Genomic DNA, 22,404 nt, shown 5'->3' on the forward strand with positions numbered 1-22,404 from the left:
GCGAGTTGGGTAGAGCTGGTCGTGTGGAGATGACGATGGGAGTTGCGGAGGTGTTTCGTTTCTCCGAGCGGCTTACTGTATTGAGAGCTATAGCACTATGTCATGGTTAAGGGGCCAAACAACAATGTATCTGCCTATTATAAGATATTCATCGTATATGTTAGATTATTGAGATAAAATAAATTTGGATGGATGATTTTATTTGGGAGATCGATGATGTCAGCTGGGGGTACGAAGTACAGCTGTTCCAGATGTCGTGTGATTCTGATAGAACAAACAGTTTGAACGTCACGAGATGAAGATACTTGAAGATACTACAAATAGCCAGTATCATATATATTGCTGCTATATTCATCTCATAGTAAATTCATATGGACCTGGTACTATCCCTCTGGCCCATATACAAGACCGGCCAGCATAATGCAGCCCTATTGTTAGACGACAACCAAAAAGTTATAGATTGGAGAGATGACAAACTGATAACTTGGATATCAAATCCTTCTCTTATGACATTAAAATTCTTGCATATAAACAAAGTACTTCTCTCATCAGAGCCGCACCCATAAGGAGCACTTGAGCCCACCACAACCCCGAACGCACAGACCACCATCAAATCCATCAAATCCCCTCAACCACAACATCAACTTCAAGTTCTCACAGCAACAAAGCTCCTTTAAAACATCCATCATGGTTCAACCACGCATGGTAAGCTATTCCCTTCACCAAATCCTGTCAGGCAGGGGACCAGACCAAAAGACGTGTCTGCCCCTCACGGGAACGACATCCCACCTGGCGTCTTGGCGCGCAGCAAGACACCACAAAAAAAGACAGATGGAGAAGCGCGAGCCACGAAGGCGAAGAATCGAATTTTAACTTACATCATTTATAGCTTTCAAGAGCCGAGGAGACTACTGGCGATGAGAATGAGGTCCGTCGTGAGGATCAGGAGAAGATTAATCGGTTTAGCCGATTGCATCAGCGCGAGACTGTATTGGAGGAGCAATTGAAAGCGAAGCAGGTATGAATAGTCTCCTCTTGATCTAGATTTCTTCTGTATACGATGGAACTGACAAGCATACAGAAGGATAAGGAAGATCTTGAGGAGCTTTCTATGGAACTTGAGTTGGCTGATGAGGATGAACTTGTTCCGTAAGAGCTCCTATGTTTTATTATTTCCGGTCATTTTCTCATCTTTGAGTTATTTCTTTATGGCATGGACATGCTAACCTTACTAGGTACAAAATTGGCGATTCCTTCTTCCAGCTTCCTCTTGCGGATGCACAGTCTATGCTCGCTACTTCCACAGAGCAGATTGATGCGGATGTTGCCAAGCTGGAAGAGTCCATTTCTGAGCTTCATGAGGAGTTGCAGCAGCTCAAGGTTGCCCTGTATGCTCGCTTTGGCCGGAGTATCAACCTGGAGACATAATTGATGTTGATGACCATGATCTTTTCCTTTCTCTATCAATGATCGTCCTGTTAAATAGAAAGCCGGGATTTTACTCTTAAAAAACAATATATTAACAACTTGAAAACTGGAACTTGAACTGTCAATCCAGGCCCATGCTTTAATAAGTGAGATACAGGCAATAATGTCAAGGTAGACGCGTGAGTTGTAAAAAATTACTGGATACGCCAATCTGGCAACCGCAGCTCGTAAATATCATTCAAGTCGAAAAGTATAAGAGGTATCTAAGAGGATCACAAAAGATAAAAAGGGGAGAAACAAATAAGGTAGGCAATCCGCCACATATTACCCGTCGGGGAGGAAACAAGAAATCAATCAAAGCACGCTGTGGTAGGTATGTAAGAGGTGTAAGGGGGAGAAAGGATTCGACATGAATCATCCAAACAACGCCCATTCTCCAGTGCCGTGCTGTCCAGTCACTTGTAAGAAGGGGATTTGACCCCGGAGATGAAAGAACAGATGAAAGAACAAAAATTTAGATACCTTGCCGGACACATTCGTCGGTTTTCTTTGGGGATGGGAATATATACGACTCCCGCGTTGAGCCTCGGATCTTGTCGATCATATATTTTCAGAGGACTGATTTTATTTCGATTTGTGCTCGATGTCCTGGTGCGCGGTGGATAGAATCTCGAGTCCTTTACCGGAACTTGGCACGGCAGCGACCCATGATCTCATTTTGGCACACCAGCTCGGCGCTGAACTCACTGCCATCAAGAGTGAGGTAGATATCAAAGTACACGCGGTAGAAGATACCCTGTGGGGTGTCCATGCGTTCAAAGTCAGTCTCGAGGTTCTTGCGAGACAGATCCGAAGTGAGTGTAACAACTTCCTTGATGCCTGCATTTTGGAATGATTAGTGGTGGTCTAGAGAATAGAAAGCAAACTAGCAACTTACGAGGATCCTTGGTGTACTCGGGACACACATCTTCGTCACAAGCATAGAGCACATCTTCGTACATGAGGGTGGCACCTGGAGCTACTTGACGGAAGAAGCTGACCTTGACAGGCTCGCCAATCTTAACACGCTCACCCTTCTGCACGAAGATTTGCCGGGTGTACTTGCATCGGTCGCGACCATCTAGACTGGGTACTCGGTACTGTTCGGGGTGGTATCCTTCCTTGAATGGTTGCAAGGTAGCCATCAGATAATGACGACGCGCAACACGGTGAGTGATAACCCGCTCGGTAATACCCGCGGTAACTGCACCCTTGACAATCGCTGCCACAGAGTCCATTGGGCGAACAACCTTGGTCTGATATTGCGGGGGTACGTGGAGCTTGATCTGTTGGAAGAGGTATTCCGAGGCACCGAAACCACCAACGACGAGAACGTTCTGTGGAATATTAATATATGAGTCGGAGAAAATGGGAACAAAAGCCAAGGACATACCTGTAGCAAACGATTTTGCGCTTGAATAGCAATAATCTGGTTGCGAACCAGTTCCAGAATTCGGTTCACTACAGGCTCAAAGCACTGAAGAATTTCCTCATTCGTAAATGTCATGTAGCCCTCTTCAATCCCGGCTTCGGGGAAGTCCGCCTCAATACCAACATCGACTGCCCACTTCTGTCCATTGTTACGGAAGTCGGCCTTGATACGGTTCTCGAAGTCCATAATACACTTAGCATAGACCTTGCCAGCCGTCCGTGAACCATCGGGCAGCTTCATCTTGCGAATCTTAGCTCGCAGAATATTGCTGAAATTGCGATTCAGGGCTGTAGAACCACACGAGTCACCCGAACCTGCAGTGCATTCCATTACGCTGAACGGTGATTCCTCTTCAACCTCGTATGCGATCAAATCAACAGTACCACCACCACAATCAACGATCAGAATAGCATCTCCAATCTTCAAGTTCAGCAGACCAGTCTTCGCACAGAAGAGGGCTGCTGCCTCTGGTTCTGAGACCAAAGTCAATCGGTTATCATTCTCATCCCGCAAGAAACCGGCCTGAATGGCCGCCGCTCGGGTGGCCGCCTTCCCAGCGTCATTCCAGATGGCCGGGACGGTCAAATAGTAGCGAATGTTGCGCTCTTCACGGGTAAATACCTCACCCAGGGTCTTCTGTAGTTGGGCACGCATGGCCTGACGGAGCTTAAAGAGATAATCGGCGGCGACATCGATTTCTGACTTGCCGGGAGGGAGAGGAGGAAGGTTGATAGGGTCAATGTATGTGTTTCCAGAGAGCATCAGCTGCAACTTGAACCATTCCACCTTTTGGACCCCAGGTTTCGGGTAACCGGTGGGCGCCAGCGCCTCGGCGATATCGGGACCCCATCCAACGACTTTCTGGTATTGATCATAGTATAATACCGTAGGAATCTAATAATGAAGAAAAATGTAAGAGTTAGAACGATGAGATTTTATATACATATACCCAGGTGTTTATTTGTTGTTGGTGGGGAGGGGAAAAAGGCGGGTAAACAGTTCAAAACCATGGATGGCTATTCTCACCTTTTGTTTGGTATGGGTTCCTGCGCCAGGCCATTCGGTGATGATATCTTCCCTGGCCTCATTGTTTGTCGCAAAGGCAAACGCGACACCGGAGAAAGTCGTACCGAAATCGATACCGACGATGAGTTGGGCTTTACTGCGGTCGACGGGTGCTTGAATCTCAGCGGGGTTGCGCCCCGCATACTGATGAGGAAGACCAGCGGGGGCATGCCCCATGGGTTGTGATTGCATGGCGTAACCTGGCGGCGCATTCATCTGCTGGGCGATGCCCGGTTGACCGTATTGTTGCATTGAGGAGGGGTTGAGGGGGGCGGTGTGTGAAGCGAGCTGTTGAACGGGGGCTAAGGGGCTGGTTGGACGATAGCTGGGAGGACGACCGACCTGATTCAAGTTGTTGATCGGGGGTAAACTGGTCGTTGAGGAACTTCGGTTGGAAGGAGGAGAAGTAGGAGAAGTTCCGTTCAGGTTGGGAGGGGTGTTTGAGGTGAGTGGGGAAGAGTGCTTCTCTTTACGTTTTAAGGCGAACGACTTGAATCGGGCGCTCATGAGGTCCATAGGCGGCGACCGCTCGGGTATGATAAGGGAAGGGGAAGAAAAGGGAAAAGAAGAAAGGAAAAGAAAGAAAAAGAGCGGGGGGCAGAAAAAAGGGCAAGGCTGAATACGAAAAACCAATGTGGAGCGAGAGTTTCAAGTTCAAGTTTGTAAAGGGATAAGGAAGATTGATCTGAGGCTGAAGGGGGGGAATTATGAATTAGGAAGTGATTTTGGTCGGAATTCAAGTTGGGGGTTAAGAACATTGGAATTGAACATGAACATTTTTACCAGTAAATTCTAGTATTATCCAAAAAATAAGGAACTATTTGAATTATTCAATATGGATTATTAATGATTGAACTATTCTAAATAGATTTTAATTTATGTATAGATAATAATATAACTAAACTGTTATATCAGTACTTTTAGCATAGCACCCGGACTTTTGTACTGCTGACTGTGCCAAGTTACCCTGTGTACTGTGTACCTTGTACAATATAAGCGGGTGTTTATACTGCCAACTGGTTACCCATACATCTATACATCTTACCTACTATCTTATATCCACATTAGTTCAATTAAATACAAGAATACTGATCCATATCGATTCATTTGAAAATGAGTGGATTCTCGCAAAGAAAATAAAGCATTCCCACTTCAACTTCCCATTGTTATTTATCCACGTTCTCAAGTTTCTTTGTTCGCCGAGCCACCCAACCCAAGACCCACTACTACATTTGGCCCCCAACTCTTAACACCATTCGTCTATGGAAAGAAAGAGAAAAAAATGAAACAAAGGGGCCAAGGATTCCATGGGATTCGGAGATTTATTTGCTGCGAAATCATCATTTATTCTGGTTGTATCCAGATTTACAAGTACTTCTAGGTTGACATATTCTTCAAGGTCCACGGGTAGGTACGGGGTACTCGGTGGTACTCAGTCAGCCTCAGCCACTTTCCGAGCCACCCAATGTGACGGCTGATACAGGTTTTGAAGCATGCTCTCCTCATCCTGGATATAACCGCACAACTGCCGATCTCCTGGCAGTGTCTCAATTCGGAACCCCATCCGCGTAACGAGTGCAAAGACCTCCTCTTCTGTCAACTCCACATTACCCGGTTCGCCAATCCCCGTCGCGTCTCCATCATGATGCTCCTTACGATGTCCATCCTCAAAGTGCCATAACAAGGGACCCACATTGATCCAGAGTCCCCCCCGGCTTGAGGCAGTGTCGGATCGCCTCGATGTACCGAATTAGATTGGGAGCCGTATCAATAAAAAAGACAGTGGCCACTGCATCGAATGCCGCCTGGTTATCTGGCTGGTTATAAAGAACCACGAAATCAGCCGCCGTCATGGACATTGTCCCAAACGTCGGACGACCCGCGTCATCTGACAGATCAGCCTGCGCCATAGCCGTGCCCGGGTGGACATCGGGAATCAGGACGCGCCGTAATTGCTGTGCGCGAGACTTCAAGTTGGAAAAGTGTAGCGCAAAGGGATGAAGCGCGTGCATCTGAGGTCCATTCGTGTGATTGAGAATCCAACTGCTGGCAAGCAACTGGTGGTACGAGATCTCGTTACCCTCCGCGTCGAATCCAGCCAAGCAGACCTCAAAGACTAATCGGCCTAGTCCGGCTCCAGGAACTAACACCCGGATTTCCTCGCCCGCGTCGCGGCGAGCCTGGAACTCATTGCGGAGATCCTCAAGGACAGGATCGTAGCATACCTTGCGCTCCGCGCGTCCTTCGGCACTCCAGTCGCGATAGAATTGTCGGATAGTAGAATGAGCTTTGTTCACATCAGATGAAGTAGCGGTCTCGTGCCAGTACTGAGTTGGATCGTCCTTGTCTGGATTGGCGGAGAGACCGAAGGAGTCTAATCCAACAGCAAGGATCGCATCTGCGATCTCGGAATTGGTATCGATGGCATCATCGACCTTGTTGAACTGATCTAAGATGGAGAATGGGGGCTCCGAGAGCATTTGCCAGTGTTCTGATGGTAAAGCGTAGAAAGCCTGTCGGCGGCGATGCGTGGTGTTCTGATGAGCATTTCGCCGATATTGTCTGTAGTCTACCAAGTTAGATCTAGCTGGCCTACATCTTCAGTTGTAAAATTTGAACGGTGGTAGAGAAAAGAAAGAAAAAAAGCAAAACAAGAAACAAGGCACGCCAAAGCTCTATATACCACTTCATTTCACTTGCCTGAATGAGTCAAATGCGGCAAAAAGAACCCGACGTTCCTCGGGGTCAGCAAAGGGATCAAAGTCCCCTGCCCAGCTACGTCCGTCTTCTTCATGGTCTGACTGGTGCTGTTCCTCCATTTTGCCAGATGTTCCTGGGAGATATCTGGATTTAAGAGCAAACTGTAAGAGTTGATCTCGTATGTGTGCGGTGCGGGCAGATCTGAGTGCGATTGGTGGAGCCAATGTTGTTTTGCCGCCAAGCGGGGACAATCTTGACTTCTTCACATCTCCACCTCGCCTATATCATCAACAACAACAGTCTTGTTCTAGCTTTCAAGAATCACAATTATCAAGACGCTGCAATAGCAAAAATTTGTGGCCGCGGAAATCATCATGAGCATTCCACAGACGGAACGGGTCGAGCCTAGTTTCAAGCCACTAGAGCTCTCCTTCCCGTTGCCAAAAGCACTGCATACAACAACTCATGTGCAATTGACCTTATTGGACAAATGTACAACTGTGTTCATTACCACATCTACACCTGGAGACTCGACGGGTTCCGTGAAGCCATTGGGGAGCTTTGTGTATGCTATGCCAGATGTAAGTCCCACGTTCCTATGATTTGACCTGGATATGTTTCTGCCCAACTGGGAGTTCAGTTCCGTGCCCTTGACTTCGACTTGAATGTTTAAACTTTATTTTTTGTTGTTCCTTCATATTCAACTTGCCCCTGTGTATACCCCTGTGATCCTACTACGCTGGATTGCTGTCATCAACTGCTTTTTATTCCCAACGGATACTTGAGATCTGCACCGACTTCATCCTGAATGACATTGATTCAAGTTGCGACCACGATTGTTCATCACTGACTTAAAATAGCGGACATCCCCCAAATCCACAATCTCAACTACTATCTACACAACACCAGCAAGCATTGAGTACACAACTCGCGTGGCCAAGATCCTGGCACGACGGACCGGCAAGCCAATTTATGTTGGCTGCAGTATTGACCCCAACGGACTGGGGTTGACAGTCGAAGAGGAGATGGAGGGCTTAACCCAGATTGTCAATACTATCGCTGAAAAGATTGGACAGAATTAACAGACTCGGAATAATCACACTGGCAAATGATCATCAACTCTGCTAGCACCGTGACATGACTGGTGTTCAGGATCTCCTTGGGCCGCATCTGCTTTCAAATGTTACATTTTCATTGTTCCCGGAGTTTAATTGAATAGAGGCAGATTTCTTCCAAAAGCTCTCCTGCTGAAATCTGAAATTACCAGCTTGATGATATGTCAGCTTGGAGTATCACCTGGGCAGTTCCAAGGTTGACATACTGGTAAAGACCCCCTTTAAAACTCGGGCACTGGAGTTTTTTTTGACTGTCCAGCATTATTCCAGTTAACCTCTTCAGGTTTACAGTTAGCTGTTACTTCTATTTTTCTTCCTTATCCACATATGCAACTTCCGAGGTTACACAGCAGTTAGCACTTGAGCCTGTCCCTTTAGATAACCCTCTTCGTATCATCCACATGTAGTAGAGGAGTACTAGGTAACCATTTAAGTTCACTTCGAATGTTACTAGTACAGATACGACATGTAGTAGCATCAATCTAGCTACCATATAAGCATAATATTTCAACCTTGGAAGGTTCAAATGTTTGAAGTGCTTCAAGTTGATTAAATCTCACGCTTATTACTAGTTGATAACAGATATGTATCGGGTGTCTGCTGTTCAAGTTGAAACAGAGCTTGCAAGGTTCATCGCCAAGTACATACTCAACTATCCTAATCTTCATTATTTTCCTCCAATCATCTTCCAATACTAACTCTTACTCCTTCCCTCACTCCTATTTCACCCAGGTATCTCGAGGTCCACTTTATACCATCTCCTACTCCTACTCCTACTCTTACTTTTTCTCTCACTACATTCTCCCTTCCTTTACTAGATACTAATCTACCTATGTTTTGTCTCATGTAATCACCCTATACCCCTTTATCTTTATCTCCTTCCTATTGAACTCGGACCATGAGATCAGCGTCAAACCTTGGAACGCTATCACCAACCTCAGGCTTGTAAGCTCTCACATTGGCTGAAGAAGGGTGCCCAGGTGATCAATCTATCTGTCTCTCTATGCCTATTTTTCAGGACTTACTGCTAACACCGATCCGTGGTCAGTCCCACTGTCTTCGAGTGCAGTTTTTAGTCAACATTGCGGAAAACATGACACCAGCCCAGGTCCAGCAATTTGTTCCTCTGATCAATCCTTACCAGGAGGATTTCCCATTCAGTTGGATGGAGTTTACAGGACCAACTCTACTCTCCTAATCCTACAAGGTCCATACTCAGGTTCATTATCCTAAACCACTGGGATCCCTAGTATTCGCTTTTCTATTGCAAAATGGAAGGATAAGGACGAAAAAGCAAAGCGAATTACCTGGACAAATTTGACTCGGTATTTTCCGATTTTGGATCACAAAGCATCCACGCGTGAGAAGATAAATGATTTGTATAATGCCTTCGCCATTGAACAAGCCATTCTCGCAAACTTCGGCTCTTGTCGTATTTCATTCGAAGCAACGCAAGCTTGTCATACCATGAATATCCGGAAAGACATTCTTTCCACCCCAAAATTACCTGATACTGTTCCAAGGTTAGCTTTCACAGCTTCGAACCATACTCGATACGAGCTCCTAGTCCTGAGCTTTTGGAGAATCCAAATTCTCGTACCTGATTCCCGCGAAAACAGCCTGAAGCTGTAATCTCCTAAATTCACCTGATCCGCGTGATTTTTTCTATCGCAATGATGGAGAGAGCGCGAAAGCATACATCAAAGAATCCGAAGGACAACACACTACAGATTCTTGGGGCTTTTCACGCTCACCATCCCGCAGATGTAGAGCCACCTTCAAAAGCATCTACCGTCCCTCAATACTGATGAATATATATGGAAGCATGCAACCTCACTCGTCATCGGCCAGCTAAATCCAATGAAAACTATTCGGTTCCTGGCTTTCAACTAGATCTTCTTTCACGCTCCGAGCCTCAATATCATAGCAAAGTCCTACGGTCGTTTCTTTACAATTATTTCCTTGCTGGCCCCAAGAATCCTTGTTCAACTTTTTAACTCTGATACCGTGCCCAAAATGATCAGCGAGCAGAGCTACGAAGATTTCAAGTTCTTCGGCGATAAAAGAATCAAGAAGGTGTTCATAGAATTTAAAGGAGAGAAATTCAATTATTCAAGTTGCGTTAGACTACTAGTAGTAGTACTAGTAGGCTTTACCGTCCGACAAACTGCGGGGATATATACACAGCCGGTGGATAGTGTTCCACTAGCTAGTCTAGTATTCAGCAACTTGAACAACTGCAACGAAGAACCCCTGGATCGACAAATCGGAATAATCTTTGGAAGTGGACTCGTAAGTACTCTGTTAGGTCTACGCGTAACATAACATTAGTTCAATGCCCAGGTGGTCAGTACTAAGATCGATCTCCACGATCGCCTGGGACAACGGGAGAAAGTTTCTCCCGACGATGAGGTGCGTTAGGAAAATCTCGGAAAGACTCAATTAATATAATATCCAAAATTTTGGGGGCTAGCGGCTAACAAGTAATAGATGTGCTGTCTGCGGGAGCGATCATAAGGATGGAGAGACTGCCTCTATTGATGCGCTTACTCCGAGTCATGAGACTTAGTATTACCTCCGACTCGGAGTCATGCATATTCTATGTTTCGTCGGAGCTATGCTGTTATGGACTTGGCTTGCAGCTAGACTCGTCTCGAGGTTTTAATTGGCAATTATGTATGGATAACGCATCACAAGACTACATACTAGCACTAGTACTAGTACTAGTACTAGTAGGCAGCATATAAGTGGATAGACTCATTATGCAACACCTCAGCCCTTCAAATGCAAGGTCCTTCTGTCATGTACTAGAGATACATGAATCTCTTTATGCGTTTGCCTGGACCCACTGTGTAGCATCAAACATTTGACTACCCTCCACCTGGGCACCTTTCGATGATTGACTCTCCAGGGCTACGAATACGAATTTTAATAAGCGGAGGACGGAGGTTCCGAGGTTCATAATAAAAATGATTGACAAGTGCCGAATTGCACCAAAATGGCTTTGAGCTTTCATATACTTCTCGAACTTGAATCTAGTTACATGGCCTGACCCACTCAATGCGATACACAAGCGAGGTATGGAGACCAGATTCAGACCAATTCAAGGAATACCGGGCGGATATTTCTCCGGTTGTCGAGACGAAACGAAGTAATAATTCGGGTAAGTTGAAGCCAATTCATATAATGCCAATGCGTACTATTGAAGACTCGGATTTAGGAATGAGAAACTAACCCGAGAAGCTAGCAGCTATCCGAGTCCAAGCTATAGCCCGAGCTCAATATACCCCAACAGCATCCACAGGAGCACCCACAGGGCTGGATGGAGTACTCCGTCAACGGAGCAAAGCATCAACAATCAATATCAATCATGACTCAAGATTTAGTAATTACATCTCAAAACGGCAATCTGCGGGTTTGAAATTGGAGACCATGACTCGGAACCAATTTACTCAAGCCCATTACAGATAGATAGGGCAAATCGGAGCATTCCGACGACAGCACGGTCCATACGTCATGAACAAAGCCAAGCAAATTGTTAAACTGAGACTCCCGCGATTTAGCACACGGAGCCCTCCGGTCTCAGATAGAAATGTGATTCAAGAGGTCAGAAAAAAGACCGCACAGGGCAAATCGGAAGGGCTCGGCTGTTGGCCGGAGTTGTTTCATCTACTCGGATCGTTGTCCCGCTGTGGGGCGAAGAAAAATAGACTCGAAACAGATGTAGTGTACCGAATATCCCAGACGGATTCAAGATGAGATGGACTCGGTGAGGTGATTTGAACTCTCTCCGCTCGTGGAGGTTGACTGTTGTGGGATAGTAAGTACACAGGAGACTAAGCTAAGAAGAGTCTAGAACTTGAAGCTCCAAGACTAGGATGAAGACACTAAGAACGGTGTGGATTTGAAGTACGGATAGTGTGTTGTTGTTTGCGCTAGAACGAGAGAACTGGAACAAGAACTTGGGAATATTTTGTAAAAAAAATAAAAAACAAGAACCATGTTAACGAAAAAAGGCAAAAATTGATCGCCGTTTTCAGGTCTGGCCTGCTCTAAAGTTGAATTTTATCCACGCTATTCTTAGAAGTGGGGGCTTGGGGAGAAGAGGAAATCGGGAGCCCTTGGGGGTCTCGGGGATCGGGGAGGAACTCAAGAACCTTGGGAAGGATATGGAGGATATGACAGGGTAGAGCAAATGGACGCTTCGGAAGTTCATGAGAAGTGCAAAGTATTAGCTCGGTTGTGTGGTTGGAGGTGAGCTTGATGCCAGGTGGCTGGTTAAATTCGTTACATGCAAGTTGGAGTAATAGTGGATGGAGAAGAGATGGAGTACGTACTACATAGTAGTCTGTGCTGAGAGAGCCCCGTCGATTCCGTCTTGTTTTCGAGCACTTGAGAAAACAAGTCCACTCAAGTGCTGAATTCTCATCTCGGCCGGCGAACTCTGTAGGTCGCCAATGTCGATCATCGAGGCAACTATCATATCACTTCCTCGGCAGGGTTCTTGCTTGAGCTTTGGCCTATTCCAAGGTTCTTCATATGCTTTACCGCTGAGTCGGACATGGAATTTTTTTTCCCTTTCTTTTTCCATGTAGCTAATTCCTCCAGATTGACTAGTACTCTGTACTCTGTACCATGTACCATGTACCATGTACCCGATTTAGTTAGAGGCACTTTGGCATAATGCGTTGTCAATGTGTCGAATCCAATAAACGAACGGGAGAAATACTTCCGTGGGAGAAGCACGGCACGAACCGAGAACTCAGCCGCTCCGACCAAGAGTTCTTTGGGAACGTATTAATTAATTAATATCTTGGACAGGGGTATATGCATATGATACATGAACACAGCCCCTACTAGTAGAGAATATAACGGTAACGAGGCAAACTAAGGCACTGGGGCTAAAGTAGTTCCAACTTCCAAGTTCGGGACAACACAATGGGGGACCCGAGGTGATGGATAGAAGGGGCAAATGGCGCAATTCCCACTATCATAGCGCACCAGGATGATTTGGTAAAAGGGAAGATGGAACAAATTGAAAGTGGACTACCTACGGAGTACACTTTACTGTAGCGTATCTGGGGCGTCTTATCGCGTAGCCGAAGCACTTGAGTTGTGCGGGGAAGTCGTATTCAGTCCATGTGTTAGACTATAACGAGATTGGGAATTGACCCGCGCGCCAAGTGTAGTTAGTGCTAAGAAGTCTGCAGGGCCACAGTGATTTCTTGTAATTCCGTTCGTTTTGGCCTTCCTATAGGGTCAGATCATATTCCCAGGTTGGTTGGTGTAGGTTCCAGCCCGAGGGACCGGTGGCAGGATTTCACGGAGATCTAACCTAACGAGGTTATCAGTGCTCCGTGCTTCCTGCACAGCATGCACGGGTACTGCGCAGGTCCTGTGATCATAAAGGAAAATACGTATCAAGTACGCTGATAGATTTGGTCATGGAGATATTCTCCGAGGGGTTTGGGCTTGTCGGCAACCTCCCCTGAAGTGGAACCTTCTAAATCCGAGGGAAAAGTAGTACGATGGGGTTTCCCTTGTGATAGGATAAATTAATATAATTTTTTTTTTCAAATGAATGAACCCCGTGGACAAAGAGCGGGAAAAACAAAAAAGAATAACTGGTCAGAAAGTAGGAAGAAAAAAAAACAAACCCATGTTACTATGCGCACGGGGCTTCTCTGGCCGCGTTCCCTCAGGAGATCTCCCCTTTTGCGGAGCCTAGACCTGGGGCCAGGATTCAACGTTAGTCGGATAAAATTCGGGCAGTCCCAGGGCCAAAGTAGCTTAAGCTGAATGATTTGAAAAGTGATACCACCTGTGGTACCTTACTAGATCGGGAAGATTTGCCCCCCCCTGATAGACATAGGATATTATGATAGTTCAAGTTGCTCGGCAGCATCGGCTGAAGTGCAATTGATATGAAGGAAATTTGGAACTACTACATAGACTAGTATCATATGGCATTTTGATTTCCAAGGACTTTCAAGACGGAGTAAACGGAGTAAACGGAGTACGGAGTCCTCTTTCCCTATACACTTTAAACCCCTTCTTAATATTGTGTTGTACCTATTACCTGGTTTGTGAGTATCCACCCCGGGCCACGATCCGGTCTTGGTTTCCATGTGCTCCGGTGCATGAGTTCCGGAGTCGATCAACTGTTTTGTATTAGGTATTATTATTACTCCATCGTGTGCAGAATATGAAACGGGGGTGTGTACCTAGTGGGTGTAGTGGGCGCAGTCAATAATAATGGGTCTCGTTTAAAAAAGGCACGGCACGGCGGGCGCCGAGATCTTCATCCCACATACCGGTACGTGACGACTCCCGTGAGACTCGTGCCGGGTGCACTCTGAGTATAACCTTGGAACCTTTCAAGGTTCAAGTTGGGATATGAATTAAGCATTTGAAATGAGGAACTTACTAAACAAAAGTCATTTATTCTTCTCAGTGTTCAATATGTTCTTTCTTTTCCATCTTCACTCAACTTCTAACCTCATTTGAGGTGATCGTCAACTCGGTGCGCACCAACCTCCTACGATGTAGACGATCTGGGCCTGTCACGGACATCTTTTCCCAAGGGGATGGTGCACAGTGAAGTGGATACCCGCCTAACTCTGCCGACTCTCCTCGAAGTTTACCGACTTCTCATACCTGCACGGATCAAGTCAAACCAAGTCAAATCAACGGAGACAAGGTTCACCAAAATACCATGGTGGGGCCCGTGTGGGCATCAAGCTATCGACTCCAACTCCCGTCACTGGTCCATCCATGAAACCTCCCAAGAGACGACTTTCAACTGCTTCAGGTATCCATCGACACGCCTATCCGCCGATCTCGGAATGCCTCATGGGTGACCCGAGAGGTCTGATCTCCAACGTGCATGACTTGGGTAGATGTGGCGGAAGGAGATTGAATTGTCGGAAATTATCTTACATTGCAGGAACTTCCAAGGTTCCAATGTTCTAATAGTACACCTATACTCCTCCAGTGGCTATGGACAGGCCTATTGTACTCCGTTAGTCCACCTGGGCTATAGCCCGTAGCCCGTAACCCGTACACCGCACTAACTTCTAATATACCTAGGTACCTCATTAGTGTACATTCTTGACCCAAACTGTCGGGCTTGCGGGTTATCAGTTGTCATTTCGGCTGAAGATTCCTTAAATCTCCACGATCTGGGTCAGAATACGGGACCCTGATGGAGCCTAGGAGAACGGTGATCGTAATGACTTCTTTCTTGGGCCTGTCGATCTGGTTCCTTTCGGCCTTTTTACCATTTTGCTTGCCCCGAACTTCCCTAAACTTTTTTTTCCTTTTTCTCTTTCTTTTGATTTTTTTGTACGGAGTAGGGATTGACCCTTTTTTTCCCCTTCAAACAAAGAAAAAAAGTCATACGAAGTCCCAAGAAACTTGACCTTGAAATCACAAAAAAGCAAAGAAAAGAAGAAGGAAAAGAACAAAAAAGAACAAATATCTCAAAAGTTTTTACTTGTTCCTACTACTCTTACTGTTTCAACTGTTTCAACTGAGAAAAAGGGACTTTTCATTTTGACTCCTCATTTTCTCTGTTATAAAAGATTCTTGGATCTTCATTCGCCTTAATTCGCCGCAAAGTTGCCCCCAAAACCTCGGCATTTGAGAACTCCACGATTCCGATTTGAGTTACTTCTTTATTTTATATTTATTTTCTATTATTATTTCGTTGATTATTTTTTCTATATTTTCTACTTATTTTTTTTCGGCCATTTGGACCGATTGGGATCGTTTATTCGCCGTCTATTCTCTTTTCGCCACCAATCACTCCTCTCCGAGAATGGCTCTGCGGGAATTACCGTTTGAATGACCCGCGCTTTCTTCAACGACCATTGCTCAATACATACGAATGGACTTGATCTCGATCTCCTATAGCATCCGTCATCTATTCAACATTTACTTTCGGCGATTTGCCAATTCTATGATCGATTCTTCTAGACTCGGTGGCTTGACTTCGGCTCATCGCATGGTTTTCTGACCCTTACCATATCCACTCCGTCTTCCCACTTGGGGAAAAAGGGAAACGGGGAAAGAAAACAAATCCCAAAAACCTAACTTTATTACTTTTGATCTCAATTTATTGTGGATCCAAAGAGAAAAAAGACAAATCACAAAAAAAGGTGGGTGAATCATCTCATTCGAGATGAATCCTCTTCCTTTTCGCGCGGGGACTCAAAATCCGAGTAACTCGTATGAGCTACCTCCCGTACAATCGGTGACCTCGGGTACATACCCGGCCCCGAGTGTAATGCTTTCCGCCCCGCCAAGTAGACCCGACAGTGGCATGAGAATGTCTCACTTGTTACAGCCTATGCCACAGTCAGGTCAGCAAGCTATGCCCCAAGCATCGCCACATGCAATCCCACCAGCGCCAGGTCCATCGACCTCGCCGTATCCGCGATTTTATGAATCGGCATCAGGATCTCCTGCTGAGAATGGAGGATTGCCTGAATCGTCGCATATGGGAGCTCATCCAGGAAATCCGGGTCTATTCCAGACCAGTCCAATCGGACATAGTCATTCGCAAGCCCAACTGCAACAGAAGAGAGCTTATCGACAGCGAAGAAAGGATCCAAGCTGTGATGCTTGTCGGGAACGGAAAGTGAAATGCGATGCATCGGAGTCTAGTAGTTGCACGGAATGCAATAACCGACGAGTTCGATGTCAATTCACCAAGGAGACCAATCGTCGCATGTCGTCAATCAAGCAAGTTCAGGATCTGGAGCGCCAGCTTCATATTACCAAGCAGCAGTTGCAGCAAGCTAGGACAGGCATGTTGCGCCCTGATCATTTGATGGATCTGGATGAGAGTGCGGCTCAACCGATGATCAAACTCCCGGAGATTGATTACAAGCCTGCTAGGCGGCCCAAGATCTCACTCAACGAAGATCTATCCGAGGTGCGCAAGAATTTACGACAACACGGTCGTGGTATCTTGAAAGTTCCTACACCTTATCAGCAACAAGGTGCACGGTCTGTTGTTATGGGTGATGTGCCGAGCCTACCGCCGAAGGAGGTTGCCGATCACCTCTTGGCTCAGTATTTCAACTGCATTCACTCTGTCTTTCCGGTTCTTCATTGGCCAACCTTCCTTGCAGAATATGAGCAGGTCTATCGGGCTGGATCTATTGCGGGCGTTTCCAGTGAATGGGCTGCAGTCTTATATGGAGTCTTTGCATGTGGTGCAGTCCATACCGTGGAGCCGGATCGCGAGGAACGGGCCAAGGAATTTGTGCGCATATCCTGTGTCATCATTGATGTCTGGCAAGATAGCTTTAATCTGGATAGAGCTCGAGCAGCTTTACTGGCCAGTATGTTCCTGTATGAGGTGAACTCAAAATCGGCGAGTTGGGTGTGGATTGGATCTGCAGTACGCGTGGCGCAGGAGATTGGCTTGCATATCGAATCCGGACCATGGCCTCCATTGGAAGGAGAAATGCGGAAACGTCTTTGGTGGGGTCTATATACTTGGGATCGGTATGAATTGGACATTGAAATCTTGGATGGATAATTTTAGACTTACACAATTTCTATTCAGGCTGCTCGCTCTTGAGATGGGCAAACCAGTTTTGATAAATGACCAAGACTGCGATATCGACCTACCCTGTCCTATTGATGATCAGTATATCAGTGAAGGTGGAAACATTCCAGAGACTCAACAAACAACCCCAATGCTGGCAACCATCCATGTAGTCCGATCCATCGGCCAACTCACTCGAACTCTCCGATCAACCACAATCAGCCCTGCAACTCTTGAAACCTTCGAACGCCATTTCAATTCATGTCTAGCCACATTCCCTCCAAATCTTCACCCGAAAACCGACCAAGATCTAGATCCCCGGTCATTAGCACCCATCATCTATCTCCAAAACGCTCGTCTTCTTCTTCATCGACATAACATCACGCCCTTCTGCCAAGAAATCGTTCGCTCAATGGCAATGGACTATTGTGCCTCGACGGCTGCTGACACCGCCTCAATTCTCTCCCGCTGTATGCGCAACTCCAGTCCCGCGGACTGGAAGACCCTCCTCGCCTCATCGGCCGGGACTCTGCTTTGTACACATATCTGGCGTTGTACGCTCTTCCTTTTATTCCGACAAGACTTCATCTCCGCCTTAATCTGCGTCCAAGCAAGCGCAGCAATTGGCGATGGTCGCGCAATTAACGTCGCCTGTGTTCGATATCTCGCCTTCTTCATTCGTATTCTCCTAGATCGCTTCCGACAGGATGACATGATGATCCTTGATACCGACGAAGAGATGATGGCCTACGTATCCGGCGACATGCAAGGCACCAGTGACGGAAGCTGGGTGTGGCAAGGTAGCGAAACAGGCTCACATCTTGAAGCGATAGCATCATCCCGGAACCCATCAGCTCCGTTATCCGAGACCGATGGACCGATATCGTGGGAAGAACCCAAGAAGATGTGGGAATGGATTGAGAGCACCGTCCAAGAACTCATCACCGAAAAGCAGCGCCGAGACTTCGATGCTCAGCTACGCGAGCCAACACAGACTCCACAGCAAGCAGCGAGTCCAGCGATGTTGGTCGCTGAGTCTGCGGCTTCAGATACGACTGAGCGATCGAGTTCAGCTCACTCACGCATGGATATCGCGAGTCTTATTTAACGGGGGCATTTTGTTTTGTGCCATTTTTAGCATTCCGATTATTTCTTTTGTTTCTTAATGACCCATTCTCATCCTGTATGGCCTACTCTCTCTACGTATACGCACTACCACAGGCCTTAGGGCTTCCATTTTGGGAGGTACTTTTGACTTGTGGAAATACCCATTTGGTTCAATATTCTTAGCCTCTGTCATCTATATCAATTAACGTATGCATATACCTGGATTGCAATTTGAATTCCAGGTTCATTTATGACTCAAATTTGATTCAGATAAAATTTGAAAAGAAACTAGAAGCAGAGATCCACCAGTCAAAGAAGCGAAAGACATCCCGAATCAGATGGCTTGTGTATATAAGAAGAAAAGAACAAACAAAGTCAAAACAAGTATCCAAATGAAAAATCCATTAACAAGTCTACCAGAGCAGGAGGTGTATTATTAAAAATGTCCCAACAGTATCCTTCACAACGGTATTCCAGAAAGGACGAGGTTATACGGGTACCCTATCCCGTATCAAGTGAAAGAATATAGACAGTAGCATTTCCGGGCCATAGGCTATCAAAAACTCGGCAGAATGAATGCGAAAGTACGAAAAGCGCTGTGTCCAACGAAGCAAGAAGGCTTCTAAGCGGTTGGGTAAAGGCTGAAGCACACCCAGCCGGCGGAGAGCACTGGTCCAAGCAGCATCGCCAAAGAGACCAGGACCCTCATCAACATGTAGGCGAAGATCCTCGAAAAGCGTACTTATGAGATGTATTTCGTAAACAAAGATCAAAAAATCAGCCGTATAAAGAAGGAAACGGGCGATATGGCGAAGAGCAAGTAATAGTGAGCGAAGCACATCTTAAAAAGTCAGTCTCGACTTAGGAAGCAGGATAGAACACAACAAACCATCACGCATAGATAACGACATGATATCTGGATAAGCGAAGAGAACTCGAGCACGGGAAGGCTAAACGTGGGAAGTTGGAAGATAGGACACTCAAATATAGGAAGTTGAACTTGAAGCGCAGGAATATCGAACGGAGGGAACCCACTGGCAAACACAAGAAGGGTATATGTAGGAAGACTGCAAACAAAGAGAAAGAACACAAAAAGAATAACCACAAGCAACATTCAGGTTGAAGGGAATGCAAGGACTCGGATCCATTGATCAAAGAGAACCTTGAGATGACAGCCAAATATAGAACCGCTTTAAATTGCAGTCAAAGTTGAGATGAGTGATTATTAAATTATCTAATATCTATTATGATGATTGATACACCTTGAAGCTATTAAACTCCCAATAAGCAGACGTGAAGTTACTCCCATTTTCCGCAGCCCATTTCGTACATGTTTCAGGACAGTCGTAGAGATCCGTATAGTACTTCGACGCACCAGCCAGGTCACCACAAATATCAATATTCGCAATGATACTTTGGTTTTTGAAATGCGAGGTGATGTTGCAGTTTGTATTCGGGAAATCCGCCAATGCCTCACCCCATGTGGATGGATCTGGGGTAGTGCTTGTATTGGAAATGTCGTTGGGAACATCATCGCGGGCGAACATCCAGACTCGGATTCCAGCATCTCGAAGTTCCATTGCATATACCTGAAATACACAAAGTCAGTCGCTGGTGGAGACGAATTAAAAAGGAATTGAAATTGACTTACGCCACCACCGTTGTCGTTAAATTCCTGTCCATATGTTTTCTTCTTTCCATCCACACCACAGCCAGCATTGTCATTCGCAGTATCCAGGCAGTTCGCATAGTTTGCAGATCCGGTCTCCTTGCGCTTGACATTCATCTTGCACCCACTCGAAGTATGTAGGGTCATCGCATTTCCATGAGTACCCTTATTATTCGATTCCAACACGTCGATCTCACCATGCTCAGGCCAATTATCCGGATCTGTGAGCCATAAGGCAGGCCAGGTTGCGCAGCCATAAGGAGTATGCACAATATCGAAGATAAAGAGTCCATCGTAGTACTGGTTGTTCGAAGTGATACGAACAGACTTTCGGCCGGAGGTCTGGTTTGAGGAGTCGGTATCAACCCTGAGCACAGCAGAGCTATCAGAAGCGTATGTGAGATTCATTTGAGAAGCTGTCATTGAATCCACGTATCTAGCATTCGTTAGTTGACCTGACATTCAAATCATCACAGTATAACTCACTGCACAAAGCCATCTGTTGTATCAGCTGCAGTGTAGTATGCGAAATTATCAAAGAAATCAGTACCCGAGTAAGTGTCGACGAGTGTATAATTGAGTGTTGAATAGTCGGGATACGCCGCATTTGCTTTTACGCCCTCAACTGCTCCGACAATCACCGCAATAATGACGACTGCAATGCAACCCGCAACGATCAATTTCTTCCTCAATGACCAGCCGCGCGGATTATACCATGGATAGCTAGCTTTAGCCTCTGGCCTGGCTCCTGCCACAGTAGAGTATCGAGGAGGAGGTGGACCTTGCTCTGTTTGGGGGCCTGGCCAACCAGAACCTGAGCTTGATTGACCCTGGTACCCAGTGTCCCCAGATGGTGCGTAATTGTGATTATCAAACTGTGGCAATCGTGATGTGGCACCTCCAAATCGGCTATAGTCATCGTCGATATTGCGATACGGATCTTGGAATCTCATGATTCTAGGCTACTGCACGAATTGAGCAGAGCAGAATTCAACAAGACGCAATTGAGAGCACTTGAAAGAAGAAAGAAAACTAAAAGAGGAAAGAAAGGAGCTTGACAGTAAAGGAATATTCCACGCCACAGGACTAAGATTATGTGATAGAAAAAAACATGTGATAAGCGACCAAACAAACTGATGAGAGGCTTGAATTCCTATATCAAGACCTGCCGCGCCGCGTCACTCAATGTGTACGCCAAGGTCTCCACATGCCGATTTCCATCGAGTTTCTTTGCAATTTCAAAGACAAAAAGAGCCTTTTAGGCGTCGGTGACATCGACTCAATGATCGCGGGATTTGTGCGGCACATATGCAGTGTTGTCATATCACATCATGTCTGCCTGGACTCGAAAACTCGGGTAATGATCGGCTTAACACAGCAAAGCGGTGCAGCGTCCTCATGAAAATTCAAGAATACCCAAGCTGTGCGATAGCAATTTACAAGTGAAGGAACGGCTTCCAGGCCCTGAAAAAGGCGCATGTAAACCCGCCTGTTCAGGAAGTTGTTTCATGCTGCCACGCAATGGACGCGCGTAACAGGGTTTGCTGTTCCGGCAGATCAAGATATCCACTCTAGCGGAGTGAATGAAAAGCCGAAATGCTTATTCGACAGCAACGCCTTGTTTCGGCTTATTTTAGCAACATGGACAACGGTCAACTGGATTAAAACTTGTTCTGCTCACTTGGCGTCGATTCCTGCGTTCAAAATGTTGGGTCGGGTTAGCGATCTGCATGTTGCAGCTATCTTTGCTCTGGCTTTCAAGTTCCACGTTCTTTGTATCATCTTATCTTATTCATCTGAGCAGACTAGATTATTAATTTGCGATTTCAAGTTAAATTGAGTTTTCAACGTTCTACATCGGTGAAGTGAACTTCTCTCTCCGATTATTGGTACAAGATTTCCTTACGCTGCTGCCAGGTGGTAGCCGAGGTATTATTATTATTATGTCCATGCATGTCTTTTGACAAAGCAACGGTCCCTTACTTGATCGGATAAATTGTTGCCTGAATGTTTCAGCTTTCAATTGGAGACCATGAGTGACGCCATTGAATTTCTCCTGTTTCTTCCACTGCAAACTGAGTGGTTATATGAAGCAACGATGCGAACGTCTTTCGAAATTTCCACTCGTTCTCTCTCACTTTTCACTTGATCCATAAAGGGTACTTTTGCTCTTGCTTGCTCTTCATGTTGCCTAGATCTCTTAAGTCCAGATGACAGGGACCTCACTAATACGATCATCCATAAAAGACACAAAAACGATCAATAACTGACATGACTACCCAATCCTCAA

General features: G+C 46.0%; 6 protein-coding genes across 6 annotated transcripts; 3 read left to right on the top strand and 3 right to left on the bottom strand.

Annotated features, from left to right (window-relative positions):
• Nucleotides 1–687: 687 nt before the first annotated feature.
• On the top strand, nucleotides 688–1,428 carry N7483_006523 (tubulin-binding prefolding complex subunit GIM3; the record flags this gene model as incomplete). Its single annotated transcript, XM_057089960.1, has 4 exons — nucleotides 688–705; nucleotides 890–1,018; nucleotides 1,082–1,149; nucleotides 1,236–1,428. 4 exons carry the CDS (start codon nucleotides 688–690, stop codon nucleotides 1,426–1,428), a joined length of 408 nt encoding a protein of 135 aa, XP_056944701.1.
• Nucleotides 1,429–2,107: 679 nt separating this feature from the next.
• Nucleotides 2,108–4,480, bottom strand: N7483_006524 (Hsp70 family protein; the record flags this gene model as incomplete). Its single annotated transcript, XM_057089961.1, has 4 exons — nucleotides 2,108–2,307; nucleotides 2,366–2,804; nucleotides 2,861–3,793; nucleotides 3,926–4,480. The coding sequence occupies 4 exons, from the start codon at nucleotides 4,478–4,480 to the stop codon at nucleotides 2,108–2,110; spliced, it is 2,127 nt and encodes a 708-aa protein (XP_056944702.1).
• A 916-nt stretch (nucleotides 4,481–5,396) lies between these two features.
• N7483_006525 (uncharacterized protein) lies at nucleotides 5,397–6,783 on the bottom strand (the record flags this gene model as incomplete). Its single annotated transcript, XM_057089962.1, has 3 exons — nucleotides 5,397–5,679; nucleotides 5,711–6,526; nucleotides 6,665–6,783. The coding sequence occupies 3 exons, from the start codon at nucleotides 6,781–6,783 to the stop codon at nucleotides 5,397–5,399; spliced, it is 1,218 nt and encodes a 405-aa protein (XP_056944703.1).
• Nucleotides 6,784–7,038: 255 nt separating this feature from the next.
• Nucleotides 7,039–7,746, top strand: N7483_006526 (proteasome assembly chaperone 4 family protein; the record flags this gene model as incomplete). The annotated part of the gene is made up of 2 exons (XM_057089963.1): nucleotides 7,039–7,245; nucleotides 7,525–7,746. 2 exons carry the CDS (start codon nucleotides 7,039–7,041, stop codon nucleotides 7,744–7,746), a joined length of 429 nt encoding a protein of 142 aa, XP_056944704.1.
• Nucleotides 7,747–15,961: 8,215 nt separating this feature from the next.
• Nucleotides 15,962–18,446, top strand: N7483_006527 (transcription factor domain-containing protein; the record flags this gene model as incomplete). Its single annotated transcript, XM_057089964.1, has 2 exons — nucleotides 15,962–17,295; nucleotides 17,357–18,446. The coding sequence occupies 2 exons, from the start codon at nucleotides 15,962–15,964 to the stop codon at nucleotides 18,444–18,446; spliced, it is 2,424 nt and encodes an 807-aa protein (XP_056944705.1).
• A 1,243-nt stretch (nucleotides 18,447–19,689) lies between these two features.
• N7483_006528 (glycoside hydrolase family 16 protein) lies at nucleotides 19,690–21,067 on the bottom strand (the record flags this gene model as incomplete). The annotated part of the gene is made up of 3 exons (XM_057089965.1): nucleotides 19,690–20,034; nucleotides 20,097–20,550; nucleotides 20,601–21,067. The coding sequence occupies 3 exons, from the start codon at nucleotides 21,065–21,067 to the stop codon at nucleotides 19,690–19,692; spliced, it is 1,266 nt and encodes a 421-aa protein (XP_056944706.1).
• Between the last annotated feature and the right edge of the window lie 1,337 nt (nucleotides 21,068–22,404).

Source organism: Penicillium malachiteum (genome assembly GCF_028827825.1).
Source record: "Penicillium malachiteum strain IBT 17515 chromosome Unknown utg000003l:1.0-4950554.0:1.0-4952489.0, whole genome shotgun sequence".
Lineage (NCBI taxonomy): Eukaryota > Fungi > Ascomycota > Eurotiomycetes > Eurotiales > Aspergillaceae > Penicillium > Penicillium malachiteum.